This window comes from Lytechinus pictus, unplaced genomic scaffold (genome assembly GCF_037042905.1).
Source record: "Lytechinus pictus isolate F3 Inbred unplaced genomic scaffold, Lp3.0 scaffold_19, whole genome shotgun sequence".
NCBI classification, from domain to species: Eukaryota; Metazoa; Echinodermata; class Echinoidea; order Temnopleuroida; family Toxopneustidae; genus Lytechinus; species Lytechinus pictus.
The window spans coordinates 3,776,964-3,794,842 of record NW_026974140.1 but is presented as its reverse complement, the minus strand read 5'-3'; the positions used below and the strand labels follow the sequence as shown (position 1 = coordinate 3,794,842).

The window sequence follows — 17,879 nt, the reverse complement described above, 5'->3', positions numbered from 1 at the left end:
CAATATTATCAAACTCGGAGGTGGCTTAAGGGTATTTTTAAGTATAAATTAATTGTTAAGGTTTAAGAATGATTTTTTATATTTAATTTAATTTTATTTTTATCATTATTTTATTTCATTTTTCTAAACCTGACGCTGATCTCATTTTCAAAATACGTTTGTATTCCCCCCTCCTGTTTTCACCATTTGGAGAGTGACAAGGTGGAGGGGGGGGGGGGGGGTGAAGTTTGAGTGTGTGCGAAGGTGGGGAGCAAAGGAGAAAATAGTGGAATAGGGGAATGAATAACAATCTGAAACAGGCAGAGAAATGAAATATTTAAACAGATTGCAATTAATATCTTTCATCTAATTGTTATAATTTACCTGAAACAGATATATTCTGAATAATTACAGCACAATAATATCATTGACATAATAGGTTCATGATAATATCAACATGATAATAAATAAAACAATATTCAATACCGAACATGGCTTGATTTCATTTAGCGATTATGAAATTAAAATTTACTTAACTTTAACAATACAAATTTAATTATTTTACTAGATATACATTTATATTTAATACTTCTACATATCACACTACCTTGTATGCTTGACAATACAATTCACCATTCAGTGCAAAGTTGTATGGTTAGTCACAGTATAAGCGGAACGAACATCATCTTGCCAGTAGCATTAGTTTTACTCTAATTCACATAATAATCATTCTTTGCATCCTAATGACTTTTCAACATGTTGAATCTCTTAATTTTCTATAACAAACAAGAGCCAGGGGTATAGGATGACATAATCAATGACCTTGAGAAAATCATCGAGTATATCGTATTCTCAAAATAAAAGAAAATCAAACAAATGAACAATAATATTTTCAGAAAAAAATAACGGTTTTTATTTTCCATGACCCGATATGAAACCCGAGCCTGTGTTTCTCTGAACACGTTATAAATGGGTAAGGTTGTAATATAGGCCTAATGTGTGTTGATGAATTTGAGGATACGAATTGGGAAAGCTTTGATTTGGTATAGTGAACAGCCTTTTCTATATGGGAGCAATATAGCGCCATTTGTGATAACCTCACCACTTATTTTCTTTTTTAGAACCATGCAGGCCAATAATACACTCACTTCGACGGGGCTAGTTAGGTATGTTAGGCAGGGGCGGAAATCTCCCCCAAAAGGTAGGGGGGACAAGGGGCCGGAAAATTTGACAAGCAAAAAAAAAAAAAAAGGTTATCACCCAAAATTTAAGGTCATTTCGACATAAATAAATTTGACAAGCAAAAAAAAAAAAAAAAAAGGTTAGCATCCCCAAAACAAGGTCATCTCGTCCTAAAATACATGTTTTATTTCGAATTTGAATGATGTATTTCTTACCATCATAAAATACCACAAATAGTAGGGGGGCCATTTGATATTGTGTCCCCCCTACTATTTTGAGAAGGGGGGACACGTCCCCCCTGTGATTTCCGCCCATGATGTTAGGTATTCATGCAGTCATTGTCTCTGGCCCCGTTATCATGGTTGTACCGATTCCAACCAAATTTGGGTTGCGGATACTCCTTCAATTATAACTATGAAAACGGTGAAAAGCAAAAATCTGTTTTCGAACGGTCCCACTCATTGTCAGTGGACTAACCATAACACCATGACATCTCAGTTTTATGTCTTATTCATTGTGTGCCATTGTGAAGTTTTTGCTCCGCGTCGTACGGAAGATTCAAGAACAGAGAAAATGTAATGCCAAATGCCTTTCATGACAAAGAACTACCAAGAAGTCTTTGTCAAATATTGGCTAATCAAAACGACAGCTTCGTCTTTGACTGTAGACAAACGACATATTTGCAATCTTTTGGTCAGCTCCGAAAATTAGGACGAAACTGCTGACCGGTGGTTCACCAGTTTTCGCCAAATTAATGCCTCCCATCTGTTCTTTGTCATTTGACAGACATTTTCAATACATTTACAGTGTGTGTTAACCCTCCGTGCGTCGCGGAACGAAAACTACCTAATATCGACAGATATGTGTGCTTTGTAAATCTTAAAATCATTATTATTAAATGTGTATCAATTCGTTGTGATGTTTCTACTCGACGCATCAGTCGACATACTTATAATCAAACAATTTAAGGGTTGACACTATAAAGAGGACTTATCTGCACACATAGTTAGCACGAATTAGATGTATTCGAAATACATCTTATACTCCCATTTCGAGTCTTGCTTCAGTTTCGCCTCGGTGTACTCTTTCATTTCGTGCATTTTAAGTAGACAGAACTCCTTCATGAACTCATCACCAAGAGCTGATCCTATAACATCATCCTGAGAAAACGCCTCCAAAGCTTCGTTCATGGTAGCAGGCAAGATGGCCGTATCGGCGGGAACATTGCCAGGGAGATAGGCGTTGTTTTCGATGGGTTGAGGTGGGATCAGTTTTCGTTGAATCCCATCAATCCCAGCAGCGATTGTGGCTGCGATAGTGAGGTAGGGGTTGCTGCCACTGGCACCCATTCTATTCTCGATGTAAGTATCAGCGCCACCTCCGACCTTGACACGTAACGCACAGGTTCTGTTGTCGAGTCCCCATGTGGCATTGTAGGGTGCAAAGGAGTTGGCTTCAAATCTCTTGAGGCAGTTCACGGTAGGTGCCATTAAGATACTCAGGGCCGGGGCATGTGCCAGCAGACCAGCTATCCAATGACAGGCAATCTTTGACAAGCCGAACGGTAGGTCCTCAGCATAAAGTAGGGGGCGCTGTTGGGTAATATCCCACAAGGAATGGCAGACATGGGCTGAGCTCCCGTTCAGTTCGGCCCATGGTTTGCTCATGAAGCTAGCCACATAGCCCCTCTGCATAGCCACTTCCTTGATAGTTGTCTTGTAGGTGTAAGCATTGTCTGCAGCCTGGATACCGAATGCTGGTTTGTATGTGATCTCCACCTGCCCTGGGCTCTTCTCCGTATCCATCATCTCCGCATCCACACCAACGGCAGGTAGGGCTTGCAGAAGAGATCGAATCAACAGAGGGTCCGTGTAGTTGCGCACCGTGGCTCGAAGGTTGAAATCTTGGGTTAACGGCTGCCCAGACTGTCTGTCTACGATGTAGAACTCGTGCTCATGTGCTGTTAGCAGGGACAGTCCCATCTTCGAGAGGCGGTCTACCTGTTTTCTCGCCAATGTTCTAGGAAATAGATCCACTGGTCTTCCTTTCAGAGTGGGCTCTAAGATCACTCTTGCTGTATTGTCACACCATGGCAAAACTCGAAATGTTGATAGGTCGGGTGTCCAAACTGCATCGCAGTAATCTCCTTGGATAATGTACTTCGCCTCATCTACAGGGCGCCCTCGACAGTCCATGCCCAGGTGTGCAATAGGAATATTGATGCCTTTGCGTGACTTGTCTCGGAAGTGACGTGATGGTATGATCTTTGACCTTGCAATACCGTGAAGGTCACCAAATTCAAAGCGGACAAACTCGATGTCTTTTTCCTGGATTATCTTCATGATGTCGTCTAAACTGAGATTCAAGGAACTCTCATCTAAGTTGTTCATCTGTGGAATGAAATAAGACAAATTGAACTTGTTTGTATTAGAAATACCTTAAACACTCTTCTTAAATCTAATTTTTTACATTACTAACAAACATATTAAAATGGAGACATTATAAGCCTGCATAGTTTTATAGGAAATAATCCATCCTTTTGTTAGATGGCCCATTGGTATTGAAGAGAACATGAAAGTGTCTTTCTAATCACGTTATCAAGTCAATTATACAATGTATATGTTTTGTCATTCCAACAGGGCTTTAAAATGTTGAAAGAGTTAGGGAGTGTGTGGATGAAGTTGTGCACTCGCATCAGTAAAATTTAGGCTCAGGGTAAAACTTCGTGTACTCAATTTGAATAACAGAATATATTTATTCATCATTCAAATTTATTAATTTTTGTAAATTTCTTTCAAAATCTAGTAGATTGAAAATAATTGTTTAATTTTCATTTCCTGTTGCTTTTGCACTTTTCAATCCTATCATACATCTGTTCGCTTGTTCAGTCTTTGAAAATATTATTGGTATAATATCATTATCAATGTTTTTATCACGATCTTTTAAATCTAATTATTATTTCTATTATATCAATCATTAATATATTATTACTATTATTGTTTTCGATTCATTTGTAATAATCATAATATATAATTCTTATTATTAATTTTATTATTATTTATTTATTTATTTACACTGCTGCGTTTTTTAAAATAAATTTATTGGTGTAATGGAGATATATTGGTATTTCCTGTCAGATTTCTTCCCACCCTTTCTCATATACCAACATATCTGCAGGCAAACAGCTGTTCCATTGACAAATTTATCTAATTCCGTAAATTCATAGCTAAGAATGAATTTGGGTATTATCTTTTATGTTTGTCTATTACGTGTACTTTGGGAGCATTCGTTGCTGAAGCAACAAAATGAAATGATACGATTTAAAAAGGTATTGTAAACGTTTCTATGTAAAGAATTTAATGTTTTTTGAAGAGCGCTTATAAATGAAAGGTTAATTGCGAAATATTTTGGGACATGTAACATTTTATGATATTTTCACATTGCCCCAAAGAAGGCAACATAGATCCAATAAAAATCACACTCATTTGCATTGTCAGAAAAAAAAAAGATTCGTCATACCATGTCCAGATGTCAGAAAACTTTGGATAATTTTAATTGCTGAATTTTGTCATACACATCGTATCTTAATAAGGCTTAACAATACACATTCAAGAGTATAAATATAATATCGTGACAATAACTTACCTTAAACTCTGACAATAAGTTGCCTCTTAGAAAATGATGACAAGAAGATCAAACGAAAACACAATTCCGGTTCTCTGTTACAAAGGCCGTTCTTCCACTTTTAGATAAGACTGTTAGTAATGGTAAGTTTGGGTTTTGTACTCTTAACTGCGCTTTGATCCTTTCAGTTTTGAATGTCTCGAAAAATCACTCTCAGTTAAAACAGTTCATTGTGTCGTATCTGTTAACTCTTCTGATTGGAAAAAAAAAATCCGTGTTCGACATCGTTTTCATCGTTGAATTATATTTTGTCGTTTTATACCGGAAGAGAAAACCACCAATCCTTTAGCAACGTCGGAGAAAGTAGAAGAAAGGTATGATAGACCATTAGAAGAGGCAGAGAGACAAAGAGGATGAGAGATAGAGCAATAGGGGAGAGGGAGAAAGAGAGGGAGAGGGGGGAGGGGGAGTTGAAGAGGGGGACGGGAGAATTACAATAAATGTATTAAAGGCAGATACATTTTCGGGGAGGGGAGGGGTGGACGATGACAATGACCCTTACCCATCCTTAACACACTAAATGCGCGCGCAGGTCTCTCTATGGCAAAGATGGAGAACTGTCCATAGAAAATGGGACGATACTATGTCTTGCATGATTTTAGAACACATTTATCCCCAAGAGAATACATGACGTTATTTATGAACTTCTGTAGGTAAACGCAGAAGTTTATTGGCGGGTTTTGTCATCTTTAATAATCTCCGAACGGTGGGGCTCGCCCAGTGAGCTGGAAAATGACAGCGGCAGATGTAGCCGTTCACACCGTTTCCTACCACTCCACCTCCAACCAGCATCCAGCATATTATCTCATCTGGTCCCTCATGGGAGTGAGTTGGGTGTGAAGCCTTAAGCGGCATCTTTACTAGTGCCTGTTGGTGTGAAATTTGCAGTGTAATAAATATTAACAACGATGAACACATTTGCTTGATCTTGTTTCACCTAGATGTCTGCTCTAGTCTCGTTAAAGGCCAAAGTCGGCCCCGACATAAGTTTAATTGAACCTATCAAAATCAACCAAGTATAACGATGAAAATTCCATGGAAACTGGACAAAAAAAGAGAAAGTTATGGGCTTTTTAATATTTTCGTACAGAACAGTCAGGAATAGTGTACAGGGGGCGAACGCCCCATTGAATGTTTAAGTAGGGGAAAATAAAGAGCATAAAAAAGGAAAAAATAATGGAAGAAGAAAGGATTCATCTGGGTTGTGTATAAATCTAAAATACCCAATTTGTTCACACTTCGTCTTGTATATAGTGAACCGACGCCGCCCCTGAAATTTGTATATAATAATCCGTGTAATACTCCGTCTATAATGATGGTATAATGATTGTAGCTTCTTTTCCGAAATAGTCAGACCAACCCATATTATTTACGACGGCATGGTCTTATTTCCTCTCATTATATGTGTTATAAAACCCTTCCATATTACAGTCGTGTTTAAAACGTGGCGAATGAAGTTTTTTTTGTAAACATCTTGTTTAGCTCATCTTATAACGTATACTCACTCACACAATACACGATGAATTAGGAAATATGTATGTATATATATATATATATATATATATATATAGGTCCTATACTATACTCTAATTAAAGGAAATTGCTCAGTAATGCTTGTGTTTATATAATTCTGAAATAGGGTCTTTCAAAAGAATGAGGAAATAAAAAAGAATAATGGGGAAGTTGCATAAGAGCGAGATATATTTGGTTTCTTCCTTTTTACATGCAAAGTTGTTAAATGAAAAACCTGGCTATTCGCATTAATTTTGATTTGATAATAACATTTATTTGAAATATTCAGTGAATTATGAAAAAGGGATGGAAGAACGTGTAGGAAAAATGTGATGTTTTCCATGCCAACATAATGTATCTAGTATGTGAAAATGCAAAAAATAAATGAATTTCAAGAATTGGAAAAAATGACCAACAGCTGGCGCTGTTCTTGAATGACTATCCTATGCATATTGATCGGTAAAACAACAAAAATGTCCTCCAAAGTATATTGCTATGTGATTTTGATGGCTTGCGGAGAGACAAATGTAATGTAATTAGTTGCAAGCCCTCATTTTAGTTTGTTACAAAACAAATAAATAGTGGAACATAATGGCGAAGTGGGGGAGGGGAGAGGGGGTCGTTGCTTGGGTTAGCAGTAGGCAACATTATAAAGAAAATACTGCATGTACTCTAAAACGAGTCACCTCACGAGTCAAGAAAATTTGATTCAAAGTTCCCACCTGAAATACAATCAGGTGCCAGGCGCGTAGCCAGGGGGGGTGGTGGGGGCGGTCGCCCCCCAAAAAAACGTCCCCAAAAAGAAAAAAAAAGAAGGGGAAAAAGAGAGGAGAAAAGGAAAAGCGAAGAGAGGAAAGGGAAGAAAGGTAGCTTTGTAGGTTTTTCTTTTTATTCTTCATTAAAAAAAAAAAAAAAACTCCGTGACCCTTGCTCTAAATTCATACATATAAATTTTGCTTCCGCGCTGCGCGCGGTTAAATGACAATATTGCAGTTCTCCTTTGTTTCCCTCACCCTTTCTCTTACCCTGTTTTTCTACCTCAGCTATATGTGTTTCTTGCCAGTTAAAGTTCAAATGTATACATTAGGGCATGGAATTAGAGTAAGGTTAGGCCGAAGTATATGAACGTATCTTTTTTTTAATTGATCGCGCAACTTCTGGTCGGGTCGGCTCCGGGCGGGTAAAATCTTTATCTCGATTTCTGCCGTCACCTCCATATAGGCAACTTTTCCCGCTTTTCCGCTCATTACTAAACAACCATAATTTGGGGGCAAACAGGTTCCTAATTTAAAAAGAGGAAGGTATAAAATTCGTGTCGTATTAAATAAAAAAAGTACAATTTTTTAATCAAACTCTATTCAACTTCATGTCATTTCCCTGCACATTCATCTCCTGTCCTTTTTGCGCCCTCAGTTTGAAATTTTGAATGACACTTAAGTTTCTTTATCATTCAAAGTGAAGCGCATCAGGATAAGTGAAAGAAATTATACGTCATCGTGTTTTATATAATTTCAATAATCACAAAAGTTTCAACTTTTAGCGCAATATATTCCTTGTAATGAAGTTCAATAATCTTAGAAAATTAATTGAATTAGAGCTGATGGGGGTATTTGAACTCGCCCTTTGAAGTTTCAGAGTTTCATTGCTCTGATGAGCGGGGAGGAATATCTTCCTCCCGGCATATATCCTTCTTCTCCTTTGTTTTGCGAGTTAAGATATGCACTGTCGCTAAATTGTTTGTAATCAAATCTGATCTTTCAAAGGGAAGTATTCAATATAACTTAGAAAATAACCTTTTCTCGTGACCATTTTCTTTGCAAATTTTTTTATAAAACGCTTTAGCTTCCGCGCTTCGCGCGGGGTTAATATTATTTTAATTTCCTCCACTGTATCCCTTTTTTGTTCGTTTTACAATCACTTTTGAAAACAAGGTTCAAAATCACAATATAGTCAAATGAATTGGAGCTGATATAGGTACTAGAGACAAGGGAGGCGGCTCCTTTTTACTTTAATTTATGAAACACTGAAAGCTTTGCGCTTCGCGCGGGAGGGGGAAACTCCCCCTCCCTGCATCCACCCCCTAGGGAGCGCTCTTCGCGCGCTCTGTAAGTGTTGGCACGCTTCGCGTGCATTTACCGCCCCCTCCAAAATGAAATCCTGGCTACGCGGTTGTCAGGTGCTAAACAGTCACACAAACTATACTAATCCCAGATCTGTCATAGTATTTTATTATATTCTGAATGGCTTAATATCACCTTTCGATTTGTTTCGTTGGTGCGACTATAACGTACACTGAAAGTATCCTACAAATACAAAAATTCTATATTCATTCCCACATGTTCTCACTTTTTACTACTGTATGGAATATACCTGTCACATTCCAAACATTATTTTCTCGATTATTGTTTACCTTTTATAATTATGATTCATTTTGTCTATGTTGAGTAAACTAGATCGGCCTTTCTCTGTCTGCTTCTTTTTCTGTAGCTGCTCATCTTTTTTTCTCTTCTCCTCTCCCACAGCTTTCCTTGCCTTTATCACGATTATATTCTCGTTGTATTTCTTGTATCATAATGGCTTATGATCATGATGATGACTTCTTCTGTGATTCGACTGCCATGACTGTTGTCGGAAATTGTTTCTGGCAATTCTGGCTATCTTCTATCTCTCTCCTTCCCCCTGTCTCTCTCACTCTCTTTTTCTTCATTTTCATTTTCAATCTCAAATCTCTTTTTTTTCTAAGGACCATGCTGGTCATATATCACTGGAAACTCTCTGGGTAGTAGTAGTTCACTCACTCAAGTTCATGACCTGTGACGTAAACGACCTCCCACCAACTAGAGCAAATCTCATTGACGCTCAAGAGAATCTCATTTCACATCTCACTCTGTATCAGAAAAGACACTCATATTCAGCGGATTTTGTACTTCATTAACCAACTCGGAGTAATATGACCATGATGACGAACGTTAGAAATGAGATATCCATATCATTTTAGAATGGAAACAACTTATTGATAAGATCCCTGGTTGCTTTATACATTAATGATGTTCATCATAAATCTGATTAAACAAAAATACTGAAGGGGGATTAGGGGTGATTACCTTTTCGTCACATAATAATTTTTTTATATTTTGACATTTATCTAAAGTGAAATTTTTTTTGTTTCCCCCCAAGACAAAAGATTAATTATTCAGTAAGTAATAACCGATTAAACGATAAGAAATGAATGGAGATATCTAGCTACGTATTTTGCTCGGCTTCGCAGGAAACTTTGGACTGGGATCATGCTTCCAGAAGTGGTGGTGACCTTGACTTCCTGTTTGTTAATTTGAAAATGATTTTTTGTCCCCCCCCCTCCTTACAAAGTTTGACATGAACACTACTGCTTCCCATCATGGACCTACTAGCAAAGGGTGGACAGAGTCGGTAGTCCATTTGCTAGTATATATGTCTATATTCCCATCCATCAAATATGTTCGTATCCTTCAAATACGCACATGATTTCCGTGGGTGATAATGACGTCACAGCTATCAGTACACCGACCATGTGTGATGTCCAATCCTCTCAATGTATAATCCTCGGTTGTTCTCAGCTGAGAAGTCACGTTGCCTCATAAGGCAATGTTACGCTGCTGGAGGGCGGACGCGCATTCCTATATAGTTCCTCGTAGTCTTCTGTGATGGTATCCATCGAATACGAGATCGTCACTAGCTTAATGGACGTCATTGAACTCAACACTGTACATGCCTGGAGCAAATTCAAAGGTAAAAGACAAAAATCGAATTATGAATGTCAATATCTCGCTGATAGGCCTATATAGGGGCCAAGTCGGAAAGTACCTAGTGTTTCTGCGCCGTCTATTTCTGGACATCGAATAGCAAAAGTGAACGATTCATGGGATAATACTACATTATTGCAAATAAATAATAAACATGATCAAATATTATGCTATTCTGAGTTATCACTAGAAAGCTGTAATCTATTCAATTCATCATCGTCTGACGGGGGGGGGGGGGGGGGGGGGGGGGGGCTGGCTACCACGGGTGGTTATGCATATAAAAACATTCTTTTCGAAGGGAACAAAGAATAAACGGTCAACAATGCCAACGACATGCTAAGGGGGTGGCTGAAAATATATTATGTTGTTGCTTTTATTTTACAAAAATCACAATAAAAGTTGTTTGCCTAGTTATATTTCCGCATTGTGAAGTATAAGTAATCCTTGGTGTAATTCTAATCTATTTGACAAATTTCATATTTATTTATGTTGCAAAATATCGATAAAATGGTGAGTTCGGTCTTTGCTTTCTTTACCAGTCTTCTCTTAAGAATGAAAAGTAGATCACTCTAAAATTAGATAAAAGACATGTCTTTGTTGGTATACCCCCTGTCCCGGCCGTGGATTAGTAAAAAGGAGTCAACCAGAGCTCTTTTTTTTTACTACACAATATTGAAGAAGGCGCTGAAAATTTTATACATGATGCAATGTTCGAGTTTATTATTATATTTTCCCCTCTCATCCCCAGAAATAAAGAAGAATTATTCGAGGGGTACAATAGGGTCGAGAGAGAAGAATGTATTCTTTATTATGCAAGAGTTTGTTGTTGCTAGGAAACCATTCCACACTATGTTTCCAAAGTCCAGTGATGATGTTTACGTTTCTTGTAGACACTGCGGACCCACACGTAGATGAAAAGGAAATCAATTTGTCGTTTACATTTAAAGTCTCTGGAGATTGCCAGTGATTGTGCAAACATACATCCCCCCACATGCGAAGGAAAATGTAAACATGAATTTAAAGGACAAATTCACCCAACAAATAGTTGATTTGAATAAAAAGACAAAAATCCAACAAGCACAACACTGAAAATTTCATCGAAATCGGATGGAAAATAAGAGAGTTATGACATTTATAAGTTTTGCTTAATTTCACAAAACAGTTATGTGCACATCCCACTCGGTATGCAAATGAGGAACTGATGACATCGCTCACTATTTTTTTTGTATTTTATTATATGAAATAAGAAATATTCTAATTTTCTCCTCATTGTCCTGTAAAACAAAGTTTTTATTTCGCCCTGAACATGTGGAATTCCCATTGTTTAACATTTTATGGTTCAGTCAAGTTGGTCCTTGTTGTAAAATCTGTAAATATTGAAACATTGTATAATTCAAATAATAAAAAAAAGAAACAGTGAGTGAGGGACATCATCCACTTTCTCATCTGCATATCACTGAGTTCTGAATATAACTATTTTGTGGGAAATAAGCGAAACTTTAAAATGTCATAACTTTCTTATTTCACATCCGATTTTGATGAAATTTTAAGCACTATGCTTGATTGATTTTTTCTATTGATTCAAATCAAAAATTTTCTGAGGTGGACTTGATCTTTAAAGTAAATCGACAATATTTAAAGGGGAAATCAACGCCGAGGTTGAGTTAGTTCGATTAAAAACAAAACCTAAAGGATAATAAAGAGAAACACATTAATGAACGTTTTGCGAAAATCTATCAAAGAAAAAAAATGAATTCTTAACATTTCATTACGTGACGTCATAAGAAGCATCCCTCCATATCATTGTAATACAATAATTGCCATTTCTGAAGAAAAAAAAACAATCAAACTTTATTGATTACCCGTTTTAGATAGTACATCTACCATGATGTGAATGCTATGAAAACTGAAAAAAAGTGTTCAAACAATTATTGCAAGATTCAGTTTAAGAAAAATTAGGATATTCAATTCTCTTGTATATGTGCGCTCTTGTTGTATGTAAACCAACACAGAGCACTTTCAAATCGTTTAGTGTTTACCAAAGTAGGCCTATATACTGATATATAAAACACGTTCATGGGAAAGTGTTTTCGTGGTTTCAGGTGATGGAAGCGCAACACGTTAATAAATAAAAATGGACTTAAAATAACGATATCATTTGTGTCTTTTATGCCCTAAAATATTTCTCTGATTTGAAAAGTCCCGGATCCACCCAGAAAACCAACATCGCGGCGTTGTTACACCCCTCCAGCGTGTACCTCGTAATGCTTGCATGTACGTGTGTATTACAAAACGATGGAGTCACGTGACAATGACTCCTATACAATCCTAACTCCATCGGGAGGGGGCTAACGAGAGGGGGACCAAGATCCTTCGACTTAAAAACGCCCCGGTGGAATCTCAACGAATGACATTCATGTTACGGTGTGGATTGATATGTTGAGTAATTGAAGGGAGTTATGTACTCAGAGACATTGATGGGGGTGTGGATCTGCACGTATAACGTTTATAGCAGTGAGATATACCGCCTTTTATGAAATCATAAAGTTACATCTGGTTCTTGGGAATGATTCATATTCAGATAAATCAATGCTAGGGTTATCTCCCGCAAAGCCACTTATTGGTATATCAGTCACACCAATGAAAACGATTCCAGACCGATCAAAGCTATTACGTTATTTCCAATGGCATACCATCGTTCGGCTTGGAGTCGGTTTTCTTGGTGTGACGGTTTCATCAGAAAACATATGCTTCGATTTTGAAAAATAAAAATGGGAGGGATCTCATACAATATTTCCTAAGTGTAGTTTCCGTTCTGGTGATTTGGTTATTTCACCTGTAAAGCTTATTCACTCTGGGGATTGATAACGGAAAACAGATGATACAAATTTCAGAATAATTTCGTTCTGATAATGCGAAATAATAGTCCCCTATAAAGCAAGATTTGATATTAAAAAAAAAAACACCACGAAGAGTAAGTTAAACTGTCACAGTGTGCCGTTAACCTCTATAGTCCGAAGGAGGTCAAGTTGCACCAGCCATTGGTCGAATAAATAAGCTCAATATCTAGTGACCCTGATGGTCTTGATAACTTTGAACCTCATTTTGGTAAACATTAGTTTGCATCCAAATGTCCCTTGGAGATTTAGGCATCGAGCCAGATAGCACCCTAATTAAAGTCCATTTAAACATTTCAAGATATATATTTTTACATGTGCTTTTGGCAAATGTCCATACGGTTACTGTATTTCATTAAACTCTAAAGTGAAATATAACTAGAAGATACGTTCCCTTAGGAACTGAAATAACATATTAAATCCTCTTTACTTTAAACTAATTAGACATGTTAGATTTCGAAAACAACATGGCATTGATAAAGACATTTTTTTTAATGTGGAGAAACAGTGCTGACGAATATACAACTAACCTGCAAAAAGAAGATAAACAAACTATAAGTTAATGATTGGATATGAATAAATAAAATTGCAAGAAGGATACATGTAGTTCAAACGTCCCATATCTGTTTAATTTGAAATTTTACCATTAAAATCAATTGGTCTTGTGTCTCTTCTGTAATTACGGTGATGCACTTCTACTCTTAATCACCATTGCCTCTCAAATGATGAAAATATTGCGTTATTTTCTTTTCTTTTCTTTTCCTTAAGGTCCATCACTATAATGTCCGCTCAAGATGTCATCGATGCTATCAACGAAGGATCGACAGTTGACGAAATCAAACATTTAATCGACGAGTACGACATCGACGTTGATGAATCGGTGGGCGAGTTACGATTACGTGCAATCCACCATTCTGTATTCAAGGACAGACTCGATTGTGTGAAATTGTTCCTCAGTCATGGATGTGATATCAATGCTCGAGACCAGTGCGGATTCACCCCTTTACACATCGCTGCAAGGTACAACCGAGCTGACATGGCTAATGAATTGATCACGCTTGGTGCGCACATCGATGCATCGGATTCTCTAGGGTGCGCGCCACTTCACCATGCCTTGCAGAAAGGCCATTACAACTGCTCAGAGGTGCTTCTTCAACACGGAGCAGAGGCGAACACGTTTTATAAGACAATCGGTTATGAGATACATGCCTTGCCTGGCTTACATTCAGACTGCTTGGAGCTGTTGCTAAGTTACGGCGCCGATCCCGATGCACGGGACACCCAGGGCTTTGTACCGTTACATCACGCCACGCGAGCTCGGAATAAACTCTACGTGTACATTCTCCTGAAGAACGGTGCAGACCCTGACGTGCTTACCCTCACCACTGCTCCTGAGTTACAAGGGAAAACACCATTGCAGCTGGCTGTTTTCGCTCCCTGCAAAAGCATTGTCGAGCTCCTACTTCTTTATGGTGCTGACCCAAACTGTAAAGACGAACATCGCAATACACCTCTTCATCATGTCGCAGCTCGTGGTCATATGGAAATCGCCAAATTGCTTATTGATCATGGCGCCATTCTGACTGCACGCAATACGCTTAGATACCATCCACTCCACAGAGCATGCGGGGCGGGAGCCACTCCAGAAATGATCGAACTTCTCCTTGAAAACGGTGCCTTCGTTAACTCTACAACGTCACTGTTAGAAACCCCAGCCAAATGTCTACTATCCCATTGGCAAGAGGTCAATGAAGACATCAACAACAACGGCGCTGGTGGTGACGGCGCCGATGTTTTAATTAAAGGTAGAGATGAACAATGTCTCCAGCAGATGTTGCGTCTTCTAGATTACGGAGCGCGGATTACAGTGAGTACTAGACAGCACGATCCCTTTAGTATCATCAAGTGGTTACCATCTCTTTCGAGAATGAAGCAAACTCGTTACTTATTGCTGGAAGCTTCTGTTGACACCAGGCTCCTCAACCCGGAAGGCAAGATGCAAGTCGAATACACGTCCGCTGAGTTTCAAGACGTTTTTAGTAGAGCGACCAATCCACTTTCGCTGCGCCAGGCGTGCAGGCGAATCATCCGAAAAGAACTGGGAAAGCGAAATCTTCCAGAGGCAGTGAAAAAAATGCAGGTGCCGGCCATCCTGCAATCGTATTTAATTTTTCGTTCATACTAAACTTTTTTTCTTAAACAGAAAGAGAATATTTCTGTAAAACCCCAAACATCTCTAAAACCCTTATACCATGTATACCATGGGCCTCCTTCACCGCATTATCTCTCCACACGGACCCACAGTTCTCACTTCCTAAAAGTGGCCCCAAATACCCTTTCGTGGTACTGGTAGAAGTACAAGGTTCTCACACACATTAAACTCGTTTGCAACACTTTCAAGGAAATATATCTTAAAGAACAGGTCACGATTAAAGACCGATTGGCGTTCTTTCAGTAAACTCTTTCCTCTTGGTTTCGGAGTGTCGGAATAATTTATGCTAATAAATGACTTTAAATATTTGGTTTCTACTTTCTTTTCAGACATGTCACAGACCATATAGAGTATATATCTTTTATTTTGTAATGTTGATATTTGATGAAATAAATTCCATTGGATGAAAATAAACTATTAAGGGTTCCATGTCTACTCATGTATAAAATAGTAAACTAGTTTGTCATTGATACCGAACACCTGAAACAACAAAGAACTCAATAAGAACAAATGCACTTGTCGATATGAGTCGAACTTGACAAGCCTGTTCCCAGTGAAGATATGAGCTTTGACGAAGTAAGTGTCATCTGTAAGAAGAACAAGTATTATATGCCTCGAGCAGCTCTGCTATGACGTACAGGGACCTTGGCAAATCCTCGGTCGCAGATTGTAAGCATGTGCTGAATACAAATACGATCACTTCACAGATAAAATCAAATAAAGGAAAATGGAAAATGGTAGAAAAATTCACACTTTATACCAAAACCTGTTTAATTGAAAAGTATGGAAGCTTAAAAGTGTCACCCAGATGTTCATATAATCATCTCGTCATGTCTACATCTCTTAGGGAAAAGGATAAGATGACGAGACCTCGGATCTCGTCATGTCTACATCCCGTGGGGGAGATGATCAGATGACAAGATTTTGGATCTCGTCATGTCTACATTAGATGACAAGATCTTGGATCTCGTAATTTCTGCATCTTGTAGAAGAGATGATCAGATGGCAAGATCTTGGATCTCGTCAAGTCCCCATCCTGTGGGAGAGGTGATCAGATGGCAAGATCTCGGATCCAAGATCTTGCCATTTGATAATCTCTTCTAAAAGATGTAGACATGACGAGATCCAAGATCTTACCATCTGATCATCTCTTCTAAAGATGTAGACATGGCGAGATCCAAGATCTTGTGGTCTGATCATCTCTTCTAAAAGATGTAGACATGACAAGATCCAAGATATTGTGGTCTGATCATCTCTTCTAAAGGATGTATACATGACGGGATGCAAGATCTTGTCATCTAATCATCTCTCACATGAGATGTAGACATGACGAGACCCGAGATCTCGTCATCTTATTCTTTTCCCTAAGAGATGTAGACATGACGAGATGATTATATGAACATCTGGGTGGCACTCTTAAGCTTCCATAGAAAAGAGTTTAAAAATGAATTGATAGACGAAACAAAACTTGAGGGAAATAAGATTTGAAAAGGAGAGGAATGAAGAGAGAGGAATGGAAATCGGTTAAGAACTGGGGTATGTTAAATGTTCCTTTTGCAGATGCTAAAAGAAATAGGAGAGGGGCAGAGGTCAAGACACACTTCTTCTCAACAGGTGTTTTGATGAAGAGATGTAATTATAGAAAGGAGATGGAGGCAAGGTGAAGAGATAAATCAAATATGAAAAAGTACGGAATAATGCAGGGGACAGAGAGAGTTATATAGATATATAAAGAGAGGGAGACGGGGGGGGGGAGTAGGAAGATATAATCATTGGACAAACCTGAACGAATATAGAGACTAATGAAATAACTAACTACAAGATAATGTGAAGAGAAAGTAAGAGAGAGAGAGCGAGAGAGAGGGGGAGAGTGGGCGTTGGGATGTTTGGCAGGATAGACAGATTTTTTGTGATTGGTGATATGATCATCCAATTCAATCATTATGACGATGAGAAAAAACATGAGTTCAGTCAGTGATGGTCAGAAATAAATCAATTTTTAAAGATAAATCAATATCCATTTCATAACCAGTATTAACATCGACATGCCATAGCATAACATAAGTCGACAAGAGAGGCAGAAAAGCGGGAAAGGAGAAACAAAATCATAGAAGTTTTCTCTTTATAAGTTCTTTTTTTCTTAATCTCTACAAACATAAATGGTACCATTTTTCTTCACTCCAATCTTACAAACTCAATATGGATTCCCTTTTTTAGCATTAAACCTAAAAAAAAAAAATCCCAATGAATGTTTCTCAGTATTGAACACAAACGAGCCATCTACCGGGGAATGAGAATAGTGGGTTTTGGCCGAAAACTCTTATCGAGCCTAAATTGATTTGAACTATGAGTGCTACGTGTTCAATTACCCCCTTCCTCTAAAGGCTGTAGATTCGCTAAGTAACAACAGAATAATTTGATTTTAGGGCAATGAGGTATACCAGAGACCATATCTTGCCATTGGCAAGAGAAATGCGAGAATTGCCTTGGGAGATGCTCGATGACAAAACAACAGAAAGGGATAGATTGAAGGAGGGGATATAAACCCTTAACACTTTCATAAATGTCCTAGCCGTCACGCAAACCATATCATCAGATGAGTATTCATTCTGTAATAACCAGGCAATAAGG

At 38.0% G+C, this 17,879-nt stretch overlaps 2 protein-coding genes across 2 annotated transcripts; one reads left to right on the top strand and one right to left on the bottom strand.

Annotated features, from left to right (window-relative positions):
* Window positions 1-333: 333 nt before the first annotated feature.
* Window positions 334-5,077, bottom strand: LOC129261191 (lengsin-like). The gene is made up of 2 exons (XM_064114418.1): window positions 4,807-5,077; window positions 334-3,551 (listed from the first exon to the last, which is right to left on the bottom strand). Exon 2 carries the CDS (start codon window positions 3,549-3,551, stop codon window positions 2,178-2,180), a length of 1,374 nt encoding a protein of 457 aa, XP_063970488.1. The 5' UTR covers window positions 4,807-5,077; the 3' UTR covers window positions 334-2,177.
* Window positions 5,078-9,973: 4,896 nt separating this feature from the next.
* LOC129260034 (poly [ADP-ribose] polymerase tankyrase-2-like) lies at window positions 9,974-15,986 on the top strand. Its single transcript, XM_054898131.2, has 2 exons — window positions 9,974-10,125; window positions 13,805-15,986. Exon 2 carries the CDS (start codon window positions 13,818-13,820, stop codon window positions 15,219-15,221), a length of 1,404 nt encoding a protein of 467 aa, XP_054754106.1. The 5' UTR covers window positions 9,974-10,125; window positions 13,805-13,817; the 3' UTR covers window positions 15,222-15,986.
* Window positions 15,987-17,879: the final 1,893 nt, after the last annotated feature.